The sequence below is a fragment of the Eretmochelys imbricata genome, chromosome 5 (assembly GCF_965152235.1).
Source record: "Eretmochelys imbricata isolate rEreImb1 chromosome 5, rEreImb1.hap1, whole genome shotgun sequence".
NCBI classification, from domain to species: domain Eukaryota; kingdom Metazoa; phylum Chordata; order Testudines; family Cheloniidae; genus Eretmochelys; species Eretmochelys imbricata.
The window spans coordinates 26,796,029-26,815,037 of NC_135576.1; the positions used below are offsets into that span (position 1 = coordinate 26,796,029).

The following is a 19,009-nucleotide window of genomic DNA, read 5'->3' on the forward strand; positions in this document are numbered from 1 at the left end:
TGTGGCACCTTAGAGACTAACCAATTTATTTGAGCATAAGCTTTCGTGAGCTACAGCTCACTTCATCGGATGCATACTGTGGAAACTGCAGAAGACATTATATACACAGAGACCATGAAACAATACCTCCTCCCATCCCACTCTCCTGCTGGTAATAGCTTATCTAAACTGATCACTCTCCTTACAATGTGTATGATAATCAAGTTGGGCCATTTCCAGCACAAATCCAGGTTTTCTCACCCCCCACCCACCCTCCAAAAACCACACACACAAACTCACTCTCCTGCTGGTAATAGCTTATCCAAAGTGACCACTCTCCTTACAATGTGTATGAAAATCAAGGTGGGCCATTTCCAGCACAAATCCAGGTTTTCTCACCCCCCCCCCACCCCCCAAAAACACACACACACAAACTCACTCTCCTGATGGTAATAGCTTATGCAAAGTGACCACTCTCCCTACAATGTGCATGATAATCAAGGTGGGCCATTTCCATCACAAATCCAGGTTTTCTCACCCCCCCCACCCCCATACACACACAAACTCACTCTCCTGCTGGATTTGTGCTGGAAATGGCCCACCTTGATTTTCATACACATTGTAAGGAGAGTGGTCACTTTGGATAAGCTATTACCAGCAGGAGAGTGAGTTTGTGTGTGTGGTTTTTGGAGGGGGGGTGAGAAAACCTGGATTTGTGCTGGAAGTGGCCCACCTTGATTATCATACACATTGTAAGGAGAGTGATCACTTTAGATAAGCTATTACCAGCAGGAGAGTGGGATGGGAGGAGGTATTGTTTCATGGTCTCTGTGTATATAATGTCTTCTGCAGTTTCCACAGTATGCATCCGATGAAGTGAGCTGTAGCTCACGAAAGCTTATGCTCAAATAAATTGGTTAGTCTCTAAGGTGCCACAAGTACTCCTTTTCTTTTTATAACATAACATGAACGGCATCATAGCTTTAAATCTGTAGGAATGCTTTAGGGCCGGATGATTTATTTATTGTGCATATTCATGCTTAGCTCCATGTGTACTGAAGTACTGAAAAACAATAAAACTAAAATAAGAACAGCTGCTACATGCTTCATGTCATACAGATGCCACCTTTTGAGCCTTATCAAATGTTTGGTTCTGTCTAAACTGTCTCTGTACCATTTAAAGTCTCAGAATAGATGAAGAATTTTATTTAGGTAATTTACTAATAACCTTTCCTTCCATACCTGGTTCTCATGAATATTATTTGGTAATAAGCTTTCCAGCTGTTTTGTCAGAACCTTGGCCAAAACTTTACAATCACAGTTTATTAAAGACAGGTCTATAATTAGCATCCTTGAGGCTTTTGGGTGGATTCCAGTCTGCCCTCTGGGGGTTCTCTGATTGTTTCCACTTGACGCCTTCTTCGGCCGATGGACACTGGATTCTTAGTCTGGCACCTCTCTGATCATTCATTTATTATCCACACCAAGCAGCCATCCACATACATCCTCTATCTCTATTTTAATCACAGTTGTTAACAAAGCGAGATAAATACAACAAAAGGCAGGGAGTCTCTGTGTGCTGTTTCTGTTGTTACAAAGTATTTGTTTGAGAACAGACTCTGTCTTAGGATGTACTAACACAATTAGCAGCCAAAAACCAAGAGACCTCCCTCTTAATTAGTAATACTCTGGAATTTAAACTATGGGGAATCAAACTCATTTGTGATTTTAATACAGAACTTCTTTAATATGATCTAACATGGGCTCCTCCACAGCAGTGGCCAGAGCAGCCGATGGCTCCTCCAGGGCTTCCCTCATGGCAGCTGATGGCCCCCGGGGCTTCCCTCCACAGCGGTGGCCAGAGCAGCCACTGGACCCCTGGGGTTCCCCTCATGGCAGCGACTGGAGCAGCCACCAGCCACCTGGGGCTTCCCCACAGCAGCTGGTGCCACAGGCCCCCCAGGACTCCTCCCCCACCACCCCCAGCTGCTGCCGTGGGCTACCTTGGGGCTCCCTCCTCAGCTGCTGCTTGCTGCGGGATTCCCTCCCCTCACCTGGTAGAGGTACACCCCCCCTTCTCCCCAAGATTCAATCAGGGGCATTTATGGTATAAGTCATGGACAGATCATGGGCCATGATTTTTTGTTTCTTGCCCGTGACCTGTCCATGACTTTTACTAAAAATACCCATGATTAAATCATAGCCTTAACTGAATAAACGGCTACTTCCCCATAATTAATCATCTGTTTCTCAGTAGCAAGTCTTGATTAATGTAGCCTAAAGCTGTCTTGCTAATTGTTCTTTGTTGGTAGTTTTTTCAGCTGTAGTGCACACACGCCATCATCTTCTGTAAATCTGGTTGCTTGAGTTTTGGATCTACTTTTGTTTGTTGAATGGATAGGAGTTGGGGAGATGATGTGAATCCCTAGGTCTTCCTTCTTCCCTCATTCACGGATCTCCATGCATCTTTCTGCAGAAGGTGCTGAGACCCCATCGCCCCCACCTCTGCAGAAAGCGGATGATCAGACTCAGGATTTGGTTTGGATACGTTCAGGATCTTTAAATGTAGTTTTGACTCAATGTTGTAGCTAAAAATTAGCAAAGGGTCTTGGGCCTGTATCCAGTACTTGAGCATGTGATGTCCTGTAGATGTACTTATCAGAGATTGAGCTATTATAGGAATCCTTTTCTTATATAAAGGACTTTTGCACAAAGCAGCATTGTATATTTCAGAATTATTGTTTGTCATCAATAGGAATTCTTTTTATGTATTATGAAAGAGGAGTACTTTAAAGAAAACATCACCAACTCTCACACTGAAGAGCTGAGAAATGGGTTTAAGAGACTTCGTAAAACTTCAGAATCCATGATGCTTTGAGGTTATTCAGTTTTAAACATAGCAAGAAACAGTCAGTTAAATCTGGCTGTAAACTAATTTTTGTACTCAGTTGTTAATTACTGTATTTGTACCCATAGTTTCACTTTGAATCTAGAAAACTGTTAATCTGAATCTCTATATAGCCCGTACTAGTGGTTAATCCAGGACTTTGTGCTTGTTTTTACAAAGTACTGTCAATCTAATTATCTCCTTCTGTTTTACTTCTCTGCTAAGAAATAAAATCACCTAAGTGCAGTGAGAGATTGTAACTTGCTGCTAATTAATGTGGTTATGACTTCCAGCCTGAACTCAACTGTCTCTTGGGTGTAGTTGAAACTAAGCACCAGCTGCCATGTAGTGATGCCATTGCAAATACTAAATGTTAAAATAAAACAGGATTTTTAAAAAAAATTATTGATTTTAAAATTAGATGGAATTTAGAGCAGGGCTGGATTAAAGGACACCAGGGCCCTACACACACCATAATGAGAGGCTCCTTATAGCCTTGCTCTGCCCCTGTGCCATGGCCCCCATTCTCTTCCAGAGAAGCTGGGGCAATGGCCTGGGGCCTGGGTTGTATCTGCATGGGTCAGGCCTCCTGTACTCTCCCCCTGCCTATGTTTTTTGGGATGGAGTTGGCAGAGTTCCCCAGAACAGTGGGTTGTAGAGTTATCACACCATTGAGATTCATAGGGAAGTGCATACCTTTCAGAGCTATTGTTTCAGACTGTCTGCGGTCTCAGGCTCACATTCTCATGCTCGATTCGCATTTTCAATCTTTTCTTTGTAGGCATGTGGGCTAGAAAATTAGGATATTGGGATTTTTTTTTAAATGAAAGCTGAGATTCTGACTTCATCATGTGACTTCAGGAGCGTGGTCCCTTGGTTTCAGGACTAAAGTGCCTGTGCTTTAATCCCTTCTTAGTTTAGGTTGCTCACTAAACACCTATCTACTAAAATTCTAAATTATATTCTAAGTGTAAAAGGCAAGTTAACTCTGAGTCTTAGGATATATGCAGTGGTTACTAATTCTTTATAATGTGAGGATTTTATTCTACTATCTTCACATATTTAGTGCCCAAGCCTGCAATGTTCTGTCATCTGAACTGTCCTTATTTCATAGTATCATAGGGTTGGAAGGGACCTCAGGAGGTCATCTAGTCCAACCCCCTGCTCAAAGCAGGACCAATCCCCAATTTTTGCCCCAGATCCCTAAATGGCCCCCTCAAGGATTGAACTCACAACCCTGATTTTAGCAGGTCAATGCTCAAACCACTGAGCTATCCCTCTCCCCAATTTGCATAACTGACTTCAGTGGGACTACTTGTATGAAGACTTATAATGATTTAGTCCCTAGGATTCAGTATTTTAGTCTTTCAGGGTAGTGTATGATCCAAAAAATCGACATGAGTATTTTTTGTCATGTGTTGTAAAGTAGATTTATACACCAGTGATATAGTAAAGTTACTTGACTGTTCAGAGCTTGGAGACATTTTACTGTTTCAGAAGATTTATAATGCTGTGTTTTATGGCAGTTTCTTCTGCCTGCTCTGAAGCACGTGCCACAGTGTTTTTAAGTGAGCTGTGCATGTTTGACAAGCTAGAATTGTAGCAATTCCCATCAGTGCATGAGCCACAATGTCTCAAGATTTGTTTTTGTTGGCTGGTGTCCAGTACCATGCTATATAATACATTTACTTGACAGAAGAAAGTGGTGAACTGCATTAACTACAAAGTTTTTAAAGGCTGGCAAAACACATGCAGTAAATATTAATAAACGAAAAGGCCACTTACCTTTAACCTTGAATTCTGCTATTAGCTGTGTTTGTTTTAGAATTACTGTAGCATTTGAGTAATAACTGATATTGCAACAACTAAGAATTGTTTTTTAAAAATAAACAGTTTATTAACAGACCTACACTGACTGCGTTGGTAACTTGTTATAGCAAGTGACAGGGATTATGGAGCTCCTGAACGTCAAGAAATTCAACTTTACATCCCTACTAGTTGCTACATGTAAAATGAGCTTTGACCTTTAATATGGTTGTATATTTAACCTTGCATACCTGTAAGAGCATGGAGAGGTGTCATTTTTTAAAACTATTGTGTCTGTGTGATGTGTGGGATGAGATTTATATTAGGGACATTTCAGGAGGCTCTATTAACTGCCACTTCATTGAGGCTCAGTACTGTGAAACCTGTTTCTCAATAAGTAATTGAGAAAAGCCTATATTTATCTTATAGCCAAAAGAAGGTCCAACTGATTAGGGCTTAACAGATTTATGGTTTTTCAGAATCAGGCATTCCACTAGCATATTAGCACATGGCTCATATTTAACATCCAAACAAAATTATATTGGGGCTATGCCAGGAATGGGAAGGAAAACTGGGATTGAGGTAGGGAGGTATTGGGTGGGTGGAAGGCTTGAAAATTGGCAGTGGGGGATATATAGCCATTCACTTATAGGTCACCAAAGTAAGTATACTAACTTCCTGAAATGTCTCCAGTCTCCCAAGTTACAGTATTATGTTTCATTTACACTCCCTATTATAATTTAAATTATTATACTTCTCTTGTTCAGACTAAAGTGAACACCTGTTTTGTAGCTTGTATAAGATGTATTATGCAAAAGCACTCTTTCTCACTCCCCCATCTCAATATCAAATATAATTTAATAAACAAATGATTAGTCCAGGTTGAAAGGTTCTCTTGGGCAAGGTGGAACAGTAGGCTTGGGAAGGAGGTTATGAAAGATGATTGAGCACATTTCAATGAAATAATAATATGAGCATGAATCCTTTTAGCTCTAGATACATATATAATATAGTTAATACAAGTCCTGTCAACACTATAACCTTCAGTCTTAGAGTTAGTTTATCGCTTTATAAGGTAGTTACCTCTCAAACAATAAGCACTCTCCAATTATCTAAATACATAGAGTCTGTTGTTTAGGTGAACATTAAGATTTGTTGTTCCTCATGGTAAATAGTGTCTTTGCTTTATTTACTTCCTCAGTCAATATTTGACCATTCAAAGAGATTTTTCATTTTGGTTTTGTAATTCAAACTGAAATCTAGTTTTCATAGTTTCATAGGTTATAAAGCCAAAAGGAACTGTTGTGATTATTTAGTCTGACCTCTTGTATAACACAGGCCACAGGACTTCCCTGAATTAATTTCTGTTAGAACTGGAGCATATCTAGTGATATGTCATATGGATGAATATGTTGTGTGTGTAAAACAAAAAGGTATTAAGGCCTTGACAGTCTAAAATCAGTTTGTGTACTGATCAAAAGAGGGGCGGAGGTATCATCCCAGGAGTATAGGCTGAGGCATTGACTACAGGCAGAGACTGAAATTGGATTAGTTCTTTAGGACATCCTGGGGAAAGGAGAAATCAGAATGAAGACTAACTGTTTTTAAGTTGTAGCAGAGTCAATGAGTGAGAGAGCAGCATTGTGTGTGAAAGTTTTAGTTCTATAGGGAAGAAAGACCATATGAAGTAAGACTCAGAGGAAAAGAGCTTCATTAATTACTTTAAAAAACCCTTACAAAGTTGTATGCTAAATCTAATTTCAAGAGCTAAACAGTTTGAGACACAAAAACACTGATCCAATATCAATATGTAATTTTATTTCAGAGTGTTGTGCGTTGTCTTTGGCATCCCAAGCTAAACCAGATCATGGTTGGTACAGGAAATGGATTGGCTAAAGTATACTATGATCCAATCAAAAGCCAGAGGTATTTAATATTTACATTATTATCGTTAAAACCATGTTTTTTTTTCTCAACCTTAGACTGACCGTATTAAAAGGTGAGGAAATTAGTTTATGATCATTTGTGAGGCAGTGAATCAAAAATAGTAGCTTATGTTTTTCAGAAGCAGTGCATTTTCCATTGAGCCTTTGATTCCGCTGTATACTTGGATATTAAAATTTGGAACTTTATCTGAGGTTTTGAATACTTTCCATGCGGTTCCATCAGTGTACTATGTGGAAATGGCATTAAGAATGCCCAACTAGCATATCCCTCACTGTCCCCAAAGACTGCTAAAGTGATGTTTGTAAAAAGACTGTTTAATGTAGTCATACTTGTTTTTCTGAAGTAGCATTTTGTTTAGGAGTCCAACTCTTAGTTTGAATTTCAGTGATCTGTGCAGTTATGTTGAAAACCCAAATTTGAGAAGAGGTGAGGAATGGAATGAGAGAATTTCCCATCTGTTTCACTTTCTTTGCTGCCCATGGCCAGTGACTGCATACTTAAAGGATGGAAAGGCAGAAGCAATTAATAAAAAGGGAAGCTAGCAGTTGAGAGTGGCAGGATGAATTTAAAGACACTGCCTTGTTTGGAATTTAACGTCCTCATCTCATAGTTTTTCTGCCAGTCCAGCACACTTTATCCCTGCTGGCAGATGGAGCAAGCACAAATGATTTTCTGATTATCTTCTCCCTCCTTTACATACAAAGATTTGTTCATTTGCACGCTCAGCTGCTTCTCTCTCTAGCAGCCAAAGGAGTATTATATTCTAAATTTCAGGCTGAATTTCATATCGGATGCTGGTTGTAACCTGAATGCTTGATTATGGGGACAAGCTCAGGTTCCCAAGATTTCTGGGACCCAAGTTTAATTTTTTCTTTCTGTGTATATTTTTGAAGGCTTTGTAGTGATTTGACATCAGAGCCTGGGTTCCTGCTCCTACATAAACAAATTCTTGCGCTTTCTCTTCTCTACATGCGTGGGAGACATCCTGTAATGGAGGAACCTTGCCTCTAAATTCAAAAGATGCTTACAGTTCAGAGCTGTCTTAATGTAACTAGGTAATCATGTAAAATGCAGGAGCATTCCAACCCTGAAGTCTCAATGGAAGAGGTGCACTCTTGTCTGTGATAGTTTCCTGGTTTCATTGTTTTCCTTTTCCTTCACAGATATATATCTATATAAATAGAGGGAGCACACCAATTTAAGTCTGTTACAATTTAAGTTACTTCCAACAAGACCTATGCAAGCTTTGTCCCATAGTTCTGTCAGGGCATCTCCATTTAGACCGCCAATACTCTTCTGCTTAAGAGAGGATAATTGGGCTGAATAGTTGCAGACTGTGTGGTGTTTTTTGGGTTGTGAACAAGCAAAGTATAAGATGAAACTACCACATGCATTTCCACCTCTGACTTTAAGCCACATTACAAATTCATCAACCGCTCTAGCCTCCCTTACATGCATACTCACAAATGTATTCATACATTTGTAAAAGTACTATTCAACCTGGCAGGAATTTTATCTTGAACAAACACTTTCTACTTCTATTATAAATAAATAAATTAAGCCACTTTATTTTTTATCCTAGGGGAGCAAAATTATGTGTGGTTAAAACAAAACGAAAAGCCAGACAGGCAGAGACTCTTACACAGGATTACATTATAACACGTAAGTAATTTAAACATATATTTATAAGGTGACCCTTATTCATTTCTCAGGCTTTTACCTTTATATGTCCCCATCTCAAAAAGTCAAACTGTCACCATATTGCTTTTACACTTCATAGGAGAGTGGGTATAGCTCAGAAGCTAGTCCACCATACTACACGTCAAATGAAAATGTTCTTGCATATACCCTGTATAGTTGTTAATATGGTTATTTACAAGGTGCAAATACAGACTTGATCTGATGAAATTCTGGATGGGCTAAAGTTTTCCTTCAGAAATCCAGGCTGGCCTTTTAAAGTTTATTTATTTTGTATGAAATATATATATTTCATACAAAAAACTTCATGAAAAATACTTTGAGATTGCAAAGATAAAAACTTTGAAGTCATGGAAAGACAGGATGGTGGTCTGTGCAGGTTGATGAAGATCTCTGACACTTGGGAGCATACACAATGTCAATGGAATGTTCACAGACTTAAAGGAAAATTTTTGAAGACATTCTACTAAAAATGTGAAAGTGGTGATTTTCCAGGTCTTAGAGCTCAGCCAAAGATATGTGGAATTTTTGTCTGAACAGATAAAACACCACTCAGAACTATCCTCTGCAGAATATCAAGTTTCTAATAAAAACTGTGGAGATGCTAGGGCTGTTCAAAGAAATCTTCAAAAAAATTGTTAACATTGGCAAAATTACCTGTTTTTCCGGAACCTCACTCTCGGAAGCAGCAAACCCATATTTGCTGAAATTTTCCAAATTTCAGTATGGAAAATTTCAGCCTCAATCAACAGTTAGTTTGGCAAAGTTATAAGCACATCAAAAGAGGGGCTTTATAATGGGTAATTTTAGGCAACCTTAATCGTAACATTGAACAGCCTATAATAGAAATAGTGTCTATACTTTCATTAATTAATGTTTGCATTCTAAAGTGCTTCGATTATGCAAATTTTCAAAAATTGGAGCCTAAAATCCACTGGGACCACAGCCTCTGAGTCAGTTAGGGGCTTTTAAAAATCCCACCATTAGATGCCTAAATATGGATTTCTCTAATTTTTGAAAATATTAACTTTATCATGAGGATTTGTCTGGTTCGTTCTTGCACATAATTGTGGAGACCTACTAGGAATAGATCCATACAAAGAAATATGCTGAAAATGTTTCTAAACTGATAGAATTTGGAATTTCACTTGACAGGTTTTTTTGTAGGTTTGTTGCTTGTTTGGAAGCTTTTCAGAAGCCCCTTCGTTACAGGCAACATAAAGCATCTTTTTACCAAGAAAGCACAACAAACCATATTTGAATTTCAGAATTGCATATACTGATTGCTTAAAATGCAGGAATGGCACTTGAGGGATTAGGTGTTACTTTTAAAATACAGGCATATTATTACTCAGCTGGATTTTCCTCAAACAAGCTTGACTCCACATATGGCAAAATCTTGGATCTGTACATTAGTCACCTCAAATGCCCTGTGCAAACTGATCAAGTTCGTCACTTGCCAACAAACTGTTCAGACACTTCATACTTCATGAATTCTGCAAAAATAAACTCTCAACATTTATTCCTAAAGATCCACAGCCATATCATCTTGGCTGTGATTTCATTAAGTCTAATAAATTAAGCAGACCTCCCAGAATAACTCGGAAAGAGATAATGATGATTCAGTGGATAGTTCTGATTCAGTATAGAGCCAGTGCCTGCACATTAGAGGCTACTGTGCTGCTGAAGATACTGTCTTTTTTTTGAGAGGTTAAGAACAACACACTGACAATTTGTGGTCATTAAAAATACCAGGGCAACTTTCTCAAGAGGTGTTAAATCCTGGTGTCCTGGCCAAATTCTGACAGCAGTAATTAGGTCCTGCCAACCTAAATTTGCCTCATTACTTAGGGAAAATTGATTTTGGCAGCATATGTAGAAGTGCATCACAACTTGGATCAGGGAGGTGATAATTCCCCATCTGTCACTTTGCGGTAAAACTGTGCCTGGTATTTTGATGTCTCAGCACCTCAATATTAGAAAGATGTAGAAAAATTGGAAGTTAAGAAAAGAGCAAGTGGTTGATCAGGCAACTGATGGGCTGACCAACAGAGGAATGAGCTAAATAAGTGTAAATTGCCCCGGCGATTTATTAGATTAGGGAATAGTCATTGGAGAAGTTGTGGAAATCTGGTTGCTTTAGACTTTTAAAAACAGACAGGACAAAGCCCTATAAAATATACTGTGATAAGCCAATGTGGAAGTATGTAAGAATGACATCCCTGGCATTGCACAAGTGATGGCATCCTCTCCATGTAAGGGTCAAAAGCAATCTGGCCCATGGGGTTAAAGATGTAAAAGTAAATGTGATTGCTAACATTTAGAATTGTTTTCCCAAACTGTGAATCTTCTCTTTAGCTCATGCCCTTCCAATGTTTCGTGAACCACGGCAACGAAGTACCAGGAAACAGTTGGAAAAGGATAGGCTGGATCCCCTAAAATCTCACAAACCAGAACCTCCGGTAGCAGGACCAGGTAACCCATGTTTAGTCTTTTCAGATTGTTATAAGTAAATGGGAAACTTATTTCCGAGTTCTAGAAGTAATTTTGCTTATGAAATTATATTTACATTGTAAATTGTTTGGGACTGGGAATGCTGTCTTTATTATGTGTGTGTACAATGGCTGGGGTGCTACTTCCATACAAATAAATAATAACAAAAATGACTAATGTTTTGTTTAGGCCCATAAAATATTCTATAGAACACTACTTTGACTGCAACTCTAAATGCTATTTTCTTTTCTTTCCCACATCTCTTTTCTTTACAGTAATATGTAAGTTCAGTACACTACTAGATCAGTGTTACAAACACAGTACTTCACATTTTGTCTATGTGTTCATTACTCTCAAATATTTTTTCTTTTTTTTCCCAATTATAGGTCGTGGGGGCCGTGTTGGAACTCATGGAGGTACATTGTCATCATACATAGTCAAGAATATTGCACTGGATAAGACTGATGATAGCAACCCCCGAGAGGCCATTTTACGACATGCAAAGGAAGCTGAGGATAACCCCTACTGGGTTGCTCCAGCCTATTCTAAGTAAGGAAACAATTTTAAAAAACACAAGTAATATTTCTTAAAGCTATTGGGAGTTTGATATAAACAGAAAATATACATTTTTAACAGCATTCTCTGCCTTTTCTGGATTATTGCCAATAATAAATAAATTAAGCGTGTGTCAGAGCTCTGATATGAAGGCAGTATGTACAACACATCAAATTGTTAAAAGTATACATTTCTAAAATTTCCATTTTTAAAAGCTAACCTTTCAGTGCTAGAATACTCTTTTAAAGCTGTCTAAAATGTATTTCTTACTGTTTCTCCTGGTCCTAAATCTGTTACAGTTAAACTCCAAGGTACTAAGTAATCCTGGCTTTACAGCTGGAGAATTACAAGAGTACCAGTACATATTTTTAAAATCTCTAACACTTTCTGAAGTAGATCTTCCTCTAAAATGTGTGACATAAGTAGCATGGTCTGATGTGGATGTATTAATATTTACAAGATTTTTAAAGATTCACACTACACCATCATGTAGGTATGTATACATGCTAAAAGCCAGACCCATGTTACGAGACCTGTGCATCTACTTAAGGCAGCTTGGCTATATAGGTGGAAGGATACTAAAAATAGGTTTTTTTTCCTAAAATAAGTCTGCTCCAAAATGGGGCATAAATAAAAACACAAGTGCTTGTAGTGGTATAATGATTTAACTGGCAGGAGTCTGGGTTGTCCTGTAGAATATAGTTTTGCCATTTATGAGTTAAGTTGTCATGTCTAATTCTTGCCCATAAATTTTTATACCAGCAATATTTAATGTATAATATGTGTGTGAGGGGTGCATATACATTACATATACAGACATTTAAACTATGGAATAAACTCCCTCAACCCTTTGCCTACTTGTAAGATTCTAAAACAATAGCCCACATTTTCTGCCTTTTTTGTTTATAAAAAATTGCCACTGCAAAATGTGTTTTTTTCAAATAATTATTTATTATTATTTAACTCTTAAGTAGCACTTTTCATCTGTAGATGTACAAATGCTTCACAAAAGAAGGTAAGTATCAATAATCCAATTTTACAGCTGGAGAAAATGAGATACGGAAAGATGAAATGACTTGCTCAAGATTACATAGCACGCAGAGCCAAGGGCAGAAGCCATGTTTCTTGACTCCCAGTCCAATGCTTTTAGACAATGCTGCCACGATGTAAGTTTTACTTCTGTAATGAGAAGATAATTAAGAAAAGCAGAGTTTGAAAGTTGCCCATAGTATGTTAACAGTGATGGGTATTTGTGATGTGGACACTGATCCTCTGAGCTGAGTACAACTTCTTCACACAGACCACTGAGCTATCACCGGGCAACAGTTCTTGATCTCCATTGACCGAGGCTGGCTTTGAACTGGGAAATATTAACTTTTATAACACCTATGCCAGTGTTACAAAATATATAAAATAAATAACTAATGCAATACTGCCTACATTTACCAGTCCAAAAGAAGTACTCTTTAAAAGGATAATTCTGGAAAGGTTACTATAATGGAGATGCCAAGTATGGTGGTTTTTTTCTTATTTGGAGATTCACATGTGCTGAAGATGAAATTTATTCCAAGTCTAAATTCAGATATTTTTACTTAAAATATATAAATATCCCTTCATAAAGAAGTAAATATGACCACTCATACCATCAGATATGTAGGTACTCCAGTGTATATTTGGGTAAGTATTTTAATTGATGAGACATTAGGTTTCATCCCTGACACCTGTAATGTAATAGACATGAAAGTTTTAAAACATAGTAGTAGTATAGAAGGCTCACTGTGTCAGGTGGGCAGATCTCGTTTCAGTTTATTGTTTAAAAACATATCTGCAGGGGAAGAAAAGAGCTGGCTGAGAAGTGGGGAGGATGTAAGTCCAGAATGCTATTAACTTATACACCAGACAGTGATGTGGGGGGCAGAGGGGAGAGCTTGGGCAATAGCCAGCACCATGCTGGCTTGACAGCTTGGGCAATGATAAATTTCATGCCATTATCCCTGCTTAAGAATCTTACTTTTTAAGAGGTATCCTATGGGGAATACATTTTAAAGTAATTTTTTATTTATATAGAGACACACAAATTTGGGCCCTTTCTGCATATCATATTACATTTCTGATGAACCTTTGCCTTTTCATACTTGGATTTCCAAAAACATAGGCATGTCGTTTATGCCTAATCTGCATGTACAAATTTGCCAGACAGATGTATCACTAGTCATTTGTGCACACAAATAGCCAATATAATAGTTGTGATAATTATATATATTGGACTTTGCTATGTAAATAAATGTGCCTTATTTATGCAACATTTTACAAACGTTTCCCAAAATATGTTTAATAAAAATATGCTAAATATAGTGTATGTTTGTCATAAATTATCTAACTTTTCAGCATACTTTATACTATATGCAGCAGTTCCTTAGGGGCAGAATTCTGTCTTCCCATGTGTCTGTACATAGCTTAACACTGCAAGTCTCTGGTTCTAAATGAGGTGTCTGAGCAGTACCACAGTATAAATAATACAAGATAATGTGATATTTTAATTATATTAGGAATCCGTTTAAAATATACTGTCCTAAAGCATAGAAAATATATACATTTAGTGAGTGTTCATTTTTAAAAGGGCTTTAATTAAATGATTGTATGTGCAAAACATGTATTTTTAAAATTGCACTTGTTCTTCCTATTTAACTTCTGGTGACCAGAACAATGCTTTTAAATTCACTATTTCTTTGTTCGTATTCTTTCTCTTAGATAATGTTTTATTTCTGTATGTATGGGCAATGTATAGTATCATAAGAACATAAGAGTGCCCATACTGGGTCAGACCAAAGGTCCATCTAGCCCAGTATCTTGTCTTCTGACAGTGACCAATGCCAGCTGCCCCGTGGGAATTAACAGAACAGGTAATCATCAAGTGATCCATCCCCTGTTGCCCATTCCCAGCTTCTGGCAAACAGAGACTAGGGACAACATCCCTGCCCATCCTGGCTAATAGCCGTTGATGGACCTATCCTCCATGAACTTTCTAGTTCTTTTTTGAACCCTGTTATGGTATTGGCCCTCACAACATCCTCTGGCAAAGAGTTCCACAGACTGACTATACATTGTGTGAGGAAATACTTCCTTTTGTTTGTTTTAAACCTGCTGCCTATTAATTTCATTTGTTCACCCCTAGTTCTTAGAAGGAGTAAATAATACTTTATTTACTTTCTCCACACCAGTCATGATTTATAGACCTCTATCATATTCCCCCTTAGTCATCTCTTTTCCAAGCTGAAAAGTCCCAGTCTTATTAATCTCTCCTCAAATAGCATCCGTTCCATACCCCTAATAATTTTTGTTGCCCTTTTCTGAACCTTTTCCAATTCCAATATATCTTTTTATGAGATGGGGCGACCACATCTGCATGCAGTATTCAAGATGCAGGAGTACCATGGATTTATATAGAGGCAATATAATATTTTCTGTCTTATTATCTATCCCTTTCTTAATGATTCCCAACATTCTGTTTGCTTTTGTGACTGCTGCTGCACATTGAGTGGATGTTTTCAGAGAACTATCCACAATGACTCTTGGTAACAGCTAATTTAGACCCCCTCAATGTGCATTACTTTGCATTTATCAACCTTGAATTTCATCTGCCATTTTGTTGCCCAGTCACCCAGTTTTGAGTGATCCTTTTGTAGCTCTTCTTAGTCTGCCTGGGGCTTAACTATCCTGAGTAATTTTGTATCATCTGAAAAATTTGCCACCTCACTACTTACTCCTTTTTCCAGATCAGTTATGAATATGTTGAATAGGACTGGGCTCAGTACAGCCCTCTGGGGAACACCACAATTTACCTCTCTCCATTCTGAAAACTGATAATTTATTCATACCCTTTGTTTCCTATCTTTTAAACAGTTACCAGTCCATGAGAGAACCTTCTCTCTTATCCCATGACAGCTTACTTTGCTTAAGAGCCTTTGGTGAGGGACCTTGTCAAAGGCTTTCTGAAAATCTAGGTACACTATATCCACTGGATCCCCCTTGCCCACATGCTTGTTGACCCCCCTCGAAGAATTCTAGTAGATTGGTGAGGCATGATTTCCCTTTACAAAAACCACATTGACTGTCTCCACAAATTATGTTCATCTATATGTCTGACAATTTTGTTCTTTACTATAGTTTCAACCAGTTTTCCCAGTACTGAAGTCAGGCTTACTGGCCTGTAATTGCCGGGATCACCTCTGGAGCCCTTTTAAAAATCTGGCGTCACATTAGCTATCCTCCAGTCATTCGGTCATTTAACAATTTAATCCATTTAACAATCTGTTATTTGACCAGGCTTTTTTTATATATATTTCCCCATGGGTGATTATTCACTTAATGAGAAAAATAGAAAATTCTTTGCATTAGCTAAAAAAATCCCTCGCTACATATTTAATCTTTTTTCCCCATTCCTGGTTTTTAAAATAATTTTAACAGAGGCGACTACTAGGTCCAAGTCTTTTTGCTGATCCCTTCCTTTAATTTTCATAATTCTGTAATTGTGATGACTGGGTTAGAGTTCATCTGGTCCTGATTCATAGTGGTAGGGTTAACAAGTATGTCATATTATCAAGTCATGGCTATAATAGACACTGTACTTTGAGGTTTTCCTTTATAATAAACAGCGGGCACAGAACCAAGAAAGTTGTGGTTTACCCTCACATTCTTAGTCACAAATAATACATGTGATGTCTCCTCACAGTCATACCATTTGCCTGAAGCCAGCTTTATTCTTTAGTGAATGAATCCTATCCGATGAGTAACAATAATTTAAAAGAATTTGACCTATGAACTTCAAATTGCAGTGAAAACATTTGGAATGAGACACTCTGGTTTTAAGTACTAAAGGAAAATGATTGTGCTTTAACCTCTGTCTTCTACAGTCAGAAGCGGGGGAAGTCTTTTTTATAAGTCTTATCGGGGCTGATCCTCTTGCATTTTAAACTTTTCTGCAAGAACAGAGGAAGGAGGAAGAGAAACCTGCATGTTAATTAGCTACTCTTTATGTAAAAGCCTCTGGATAGAAACACAATAATTCTGGCTTGATCTGCTGTATTTGGCAGACTTTTTTCATTTTTATTTGAAAGTACAATAAGAAAAAGCCATACTTAAATAAATCAGGTGTGGGAGAATATTTTAAATGAGACGTTTTTCCTCATTCAGTAGTTTTGAAATGCTTTATGAAACATACTCATTACACAGCTTATAGTCAACATTTATTTTTTGAAAGTCTCAAAACTAGTAGTGAAGATTAAATAAAATTTAAATAAAATATTACATTGCTGTAATAAAAGATTGACCTGTTTTTTAAAAAATGAGAATAAATGATCTATTTATTTAACTACATTGCTTAGCTACGGTAACGAATTATTTAAAGGAAGTTAAAACATTTTTAAAAGTTCTTTACTTACATTCTGACAGAACCATTATTCTGAAAAAACTGACAAAAATTGATTTATTAGGACTGGTTGTTTAATGTTTTTTAATCTTAGTTAAAATCAGTTAGGCAATGAAAATAAGACTTACTAGACAGTATCGCTTTCCTTTATAGAAGTTTAGGAATTGCCATATTGAAACAAGACCAGAACAGTCCATCTGGAATGCTTTCCAGTCTCCAGCAGTAGCCAGTTTCAAACTAAGGTGTCCACAAAGATCAGCTATGCAATAACAGGCCAATAGAGGAAATTTGTTCCTATCTCTAGGCAGTTGGTGGTGGGCTTGTGTCATGAAACATGGGTAGTTACATCTTATATCCTAGATAGTGTAACTGTAGATGTTATTTGCATAAGTGTCTTATCTTTCTTAATCTTTAAGTGGGTGCCCTAAAAGGACCACAGAGGGGAAATACAGGTACAGTAACCCTGAAACTGTCACAGAGGTCACAGTCTTTAAGTGGGTGTTCTAAAAGGACCATGGAGGGGGAATACAGGTGCAGTAACCCTGAAACTGTGACAGAAGTCACAATGGATGAAGATGGAGTAAAGACCTTGAGATTTGGCAGGGAATAAATTGTTATAGACCTTGGTGGTACCAGTTTCAGTAGGGTGAAGAGGGTTAGAAGACAGATTGAAGGGTTCAAAAAAAGAGTTTGAGGAAAGGAACTTGAAGCAACAATTGTAAAGATTTTCAACTCTTTGTGAACTGTTTGCTTTAACACAGCTTTACAGAGATGCTTTAATTATTTCAGGTGTCCTCCTATCTTTCAAACTTACCACCAGCAGGAACCACTAAATGTTGTAGCTGAGGGTCCAATCATCCACATTTGAAGTGAATGGGTATTTTACACTGACCTGAGTGGTACAGGATAGGGGCCTAAGCAGGAAGTATTTTGCTGTTAATCTAAGACTTTTATGGTCAACATTTTATATTTAGCAGTGTTAAAAGAAACAGTCATTAAAATAACATGGGCTTTAGAATTGGGGACACAATTAGAACTTTATGATCAGATGGTAGTGATACCATATGCTAACTAAAAGCAGATACCTACTGTCATAAATATAAAGGGAAGGGTAAACCACTTTAAAATCCCTCCTGGCCAGAGGAAAAATCCTCTCACCTGTAAAGGGTTAAGAAGCTAAAGGTAACCTCCCTGGCACCTGACCAAAATGACCAGTGAGGAGACAAGATACTTTCAAAAGCTGGGAGGAGGGAGAGAAACAAAGGGTCTGTGTCTGTCTATATGCTGGTCTTTGTCGGGGATAGACCAGGAATGGAGTCTTAGAACTTTTCGTAAGTAATCTAGCTAGGTACGTGTTAGATTATGATTTCTTTAAATGGCTGAGAAAAGAACTGTGCTGAATAGAATAACTATTTCTGTCTGTGTATCTTTTTTGTAACTTAAGGTTTTGCCTAGAGGGGTTCTCTATGTTTTTGAATCTAATTACCCTGTAAGGTATCTACCATCCTGATTTTACAGGGGGGATTTCTTTATTTCTATTTACTTCTATTTCTATTAAAAATCTTCTTGTAAGAAAACTGAATGCTTTTTCATTGTTCTCAGATCCAAGGGTTTGGGTCTGTGGTCACCTATGCAAATTGGTGAGGATTTTTACCAAACCTTTCCCAGGAAGTGGGGTGCAAGGGTTGGGAGGATTTTGGGGGAAAAGACGTGTCCAAACTACGTTTCCCAGTAAACCCAGTTAGAGTTTGGTGGTGGCAGTGGATATTCCAAGGACAAAGGATAAAATTAATTTGTACCTTGGGGAAGTTTTAACCTAAGCTGGTAAAAGTAAGCTTAGGAGGTTTTCATGCAGGTCCCCACATCTGTACCCTAGAGTTCAGAGTGGGGGAGGAACCTTGACAACGGTTATGAAAAGTTAGTTACTGTTTTTTCTTCTTCGAGTGCTTGCTCATGTCGATTCTATGCGCGGTGACTCACAAGCAGTATCCCAGGAGGTGGGCTTGGAGTTCGCAGATGTGCTGATTGCAACACTGCTCTCCCGAAATTGGCATCCTCATGGGCCTGTTGGGTGATGGCATAGTGGGCCATGAAGGTGTGAATCGATGACCAAGTCGTGGCTCTGCCGATGTCCTGGATTGGTATCTGCATGAGGAATGCTGCTGCTGAAGCCTCGGCTCTTGCAGAATGAGCTGTCATGATGGCCAGAGGCAGAA

At 38.0% G+C, this 19,009-nt stretch overlaps 1 protein-coding gene across 1 annotated transcript in view; it reads left to right on the forward strand.

Annotated features, from left to right (window-relative positions):
- The window catches only part of WDR70 (WD repeat domain 70), a 270,222-nt gene that overhangs the window by 240,635 nt on the left and 10,578 nt on the right, over nt 1–19,009 (forward strand). The window contains exons 14-17 of the mRNA XM_077816773.1: nt 6,498–6,598; nt 8,202–8,281; nt 10,676–10,792; nt 11,197–11,359. Of these exons, the coding sequence (XP_077672899.1) occupies nt 6,498–6,598; nt 8,202–8,281; nt 10,676–10,792; nt 11,197–11,359 (461 nt within the window). The remainder of the gene's footprint in view (nt 1–6,497; nt 6,599–8,201; nt 8,282–10,675; nt 10,793–11,196; nt 11,360–19,009) is intronic.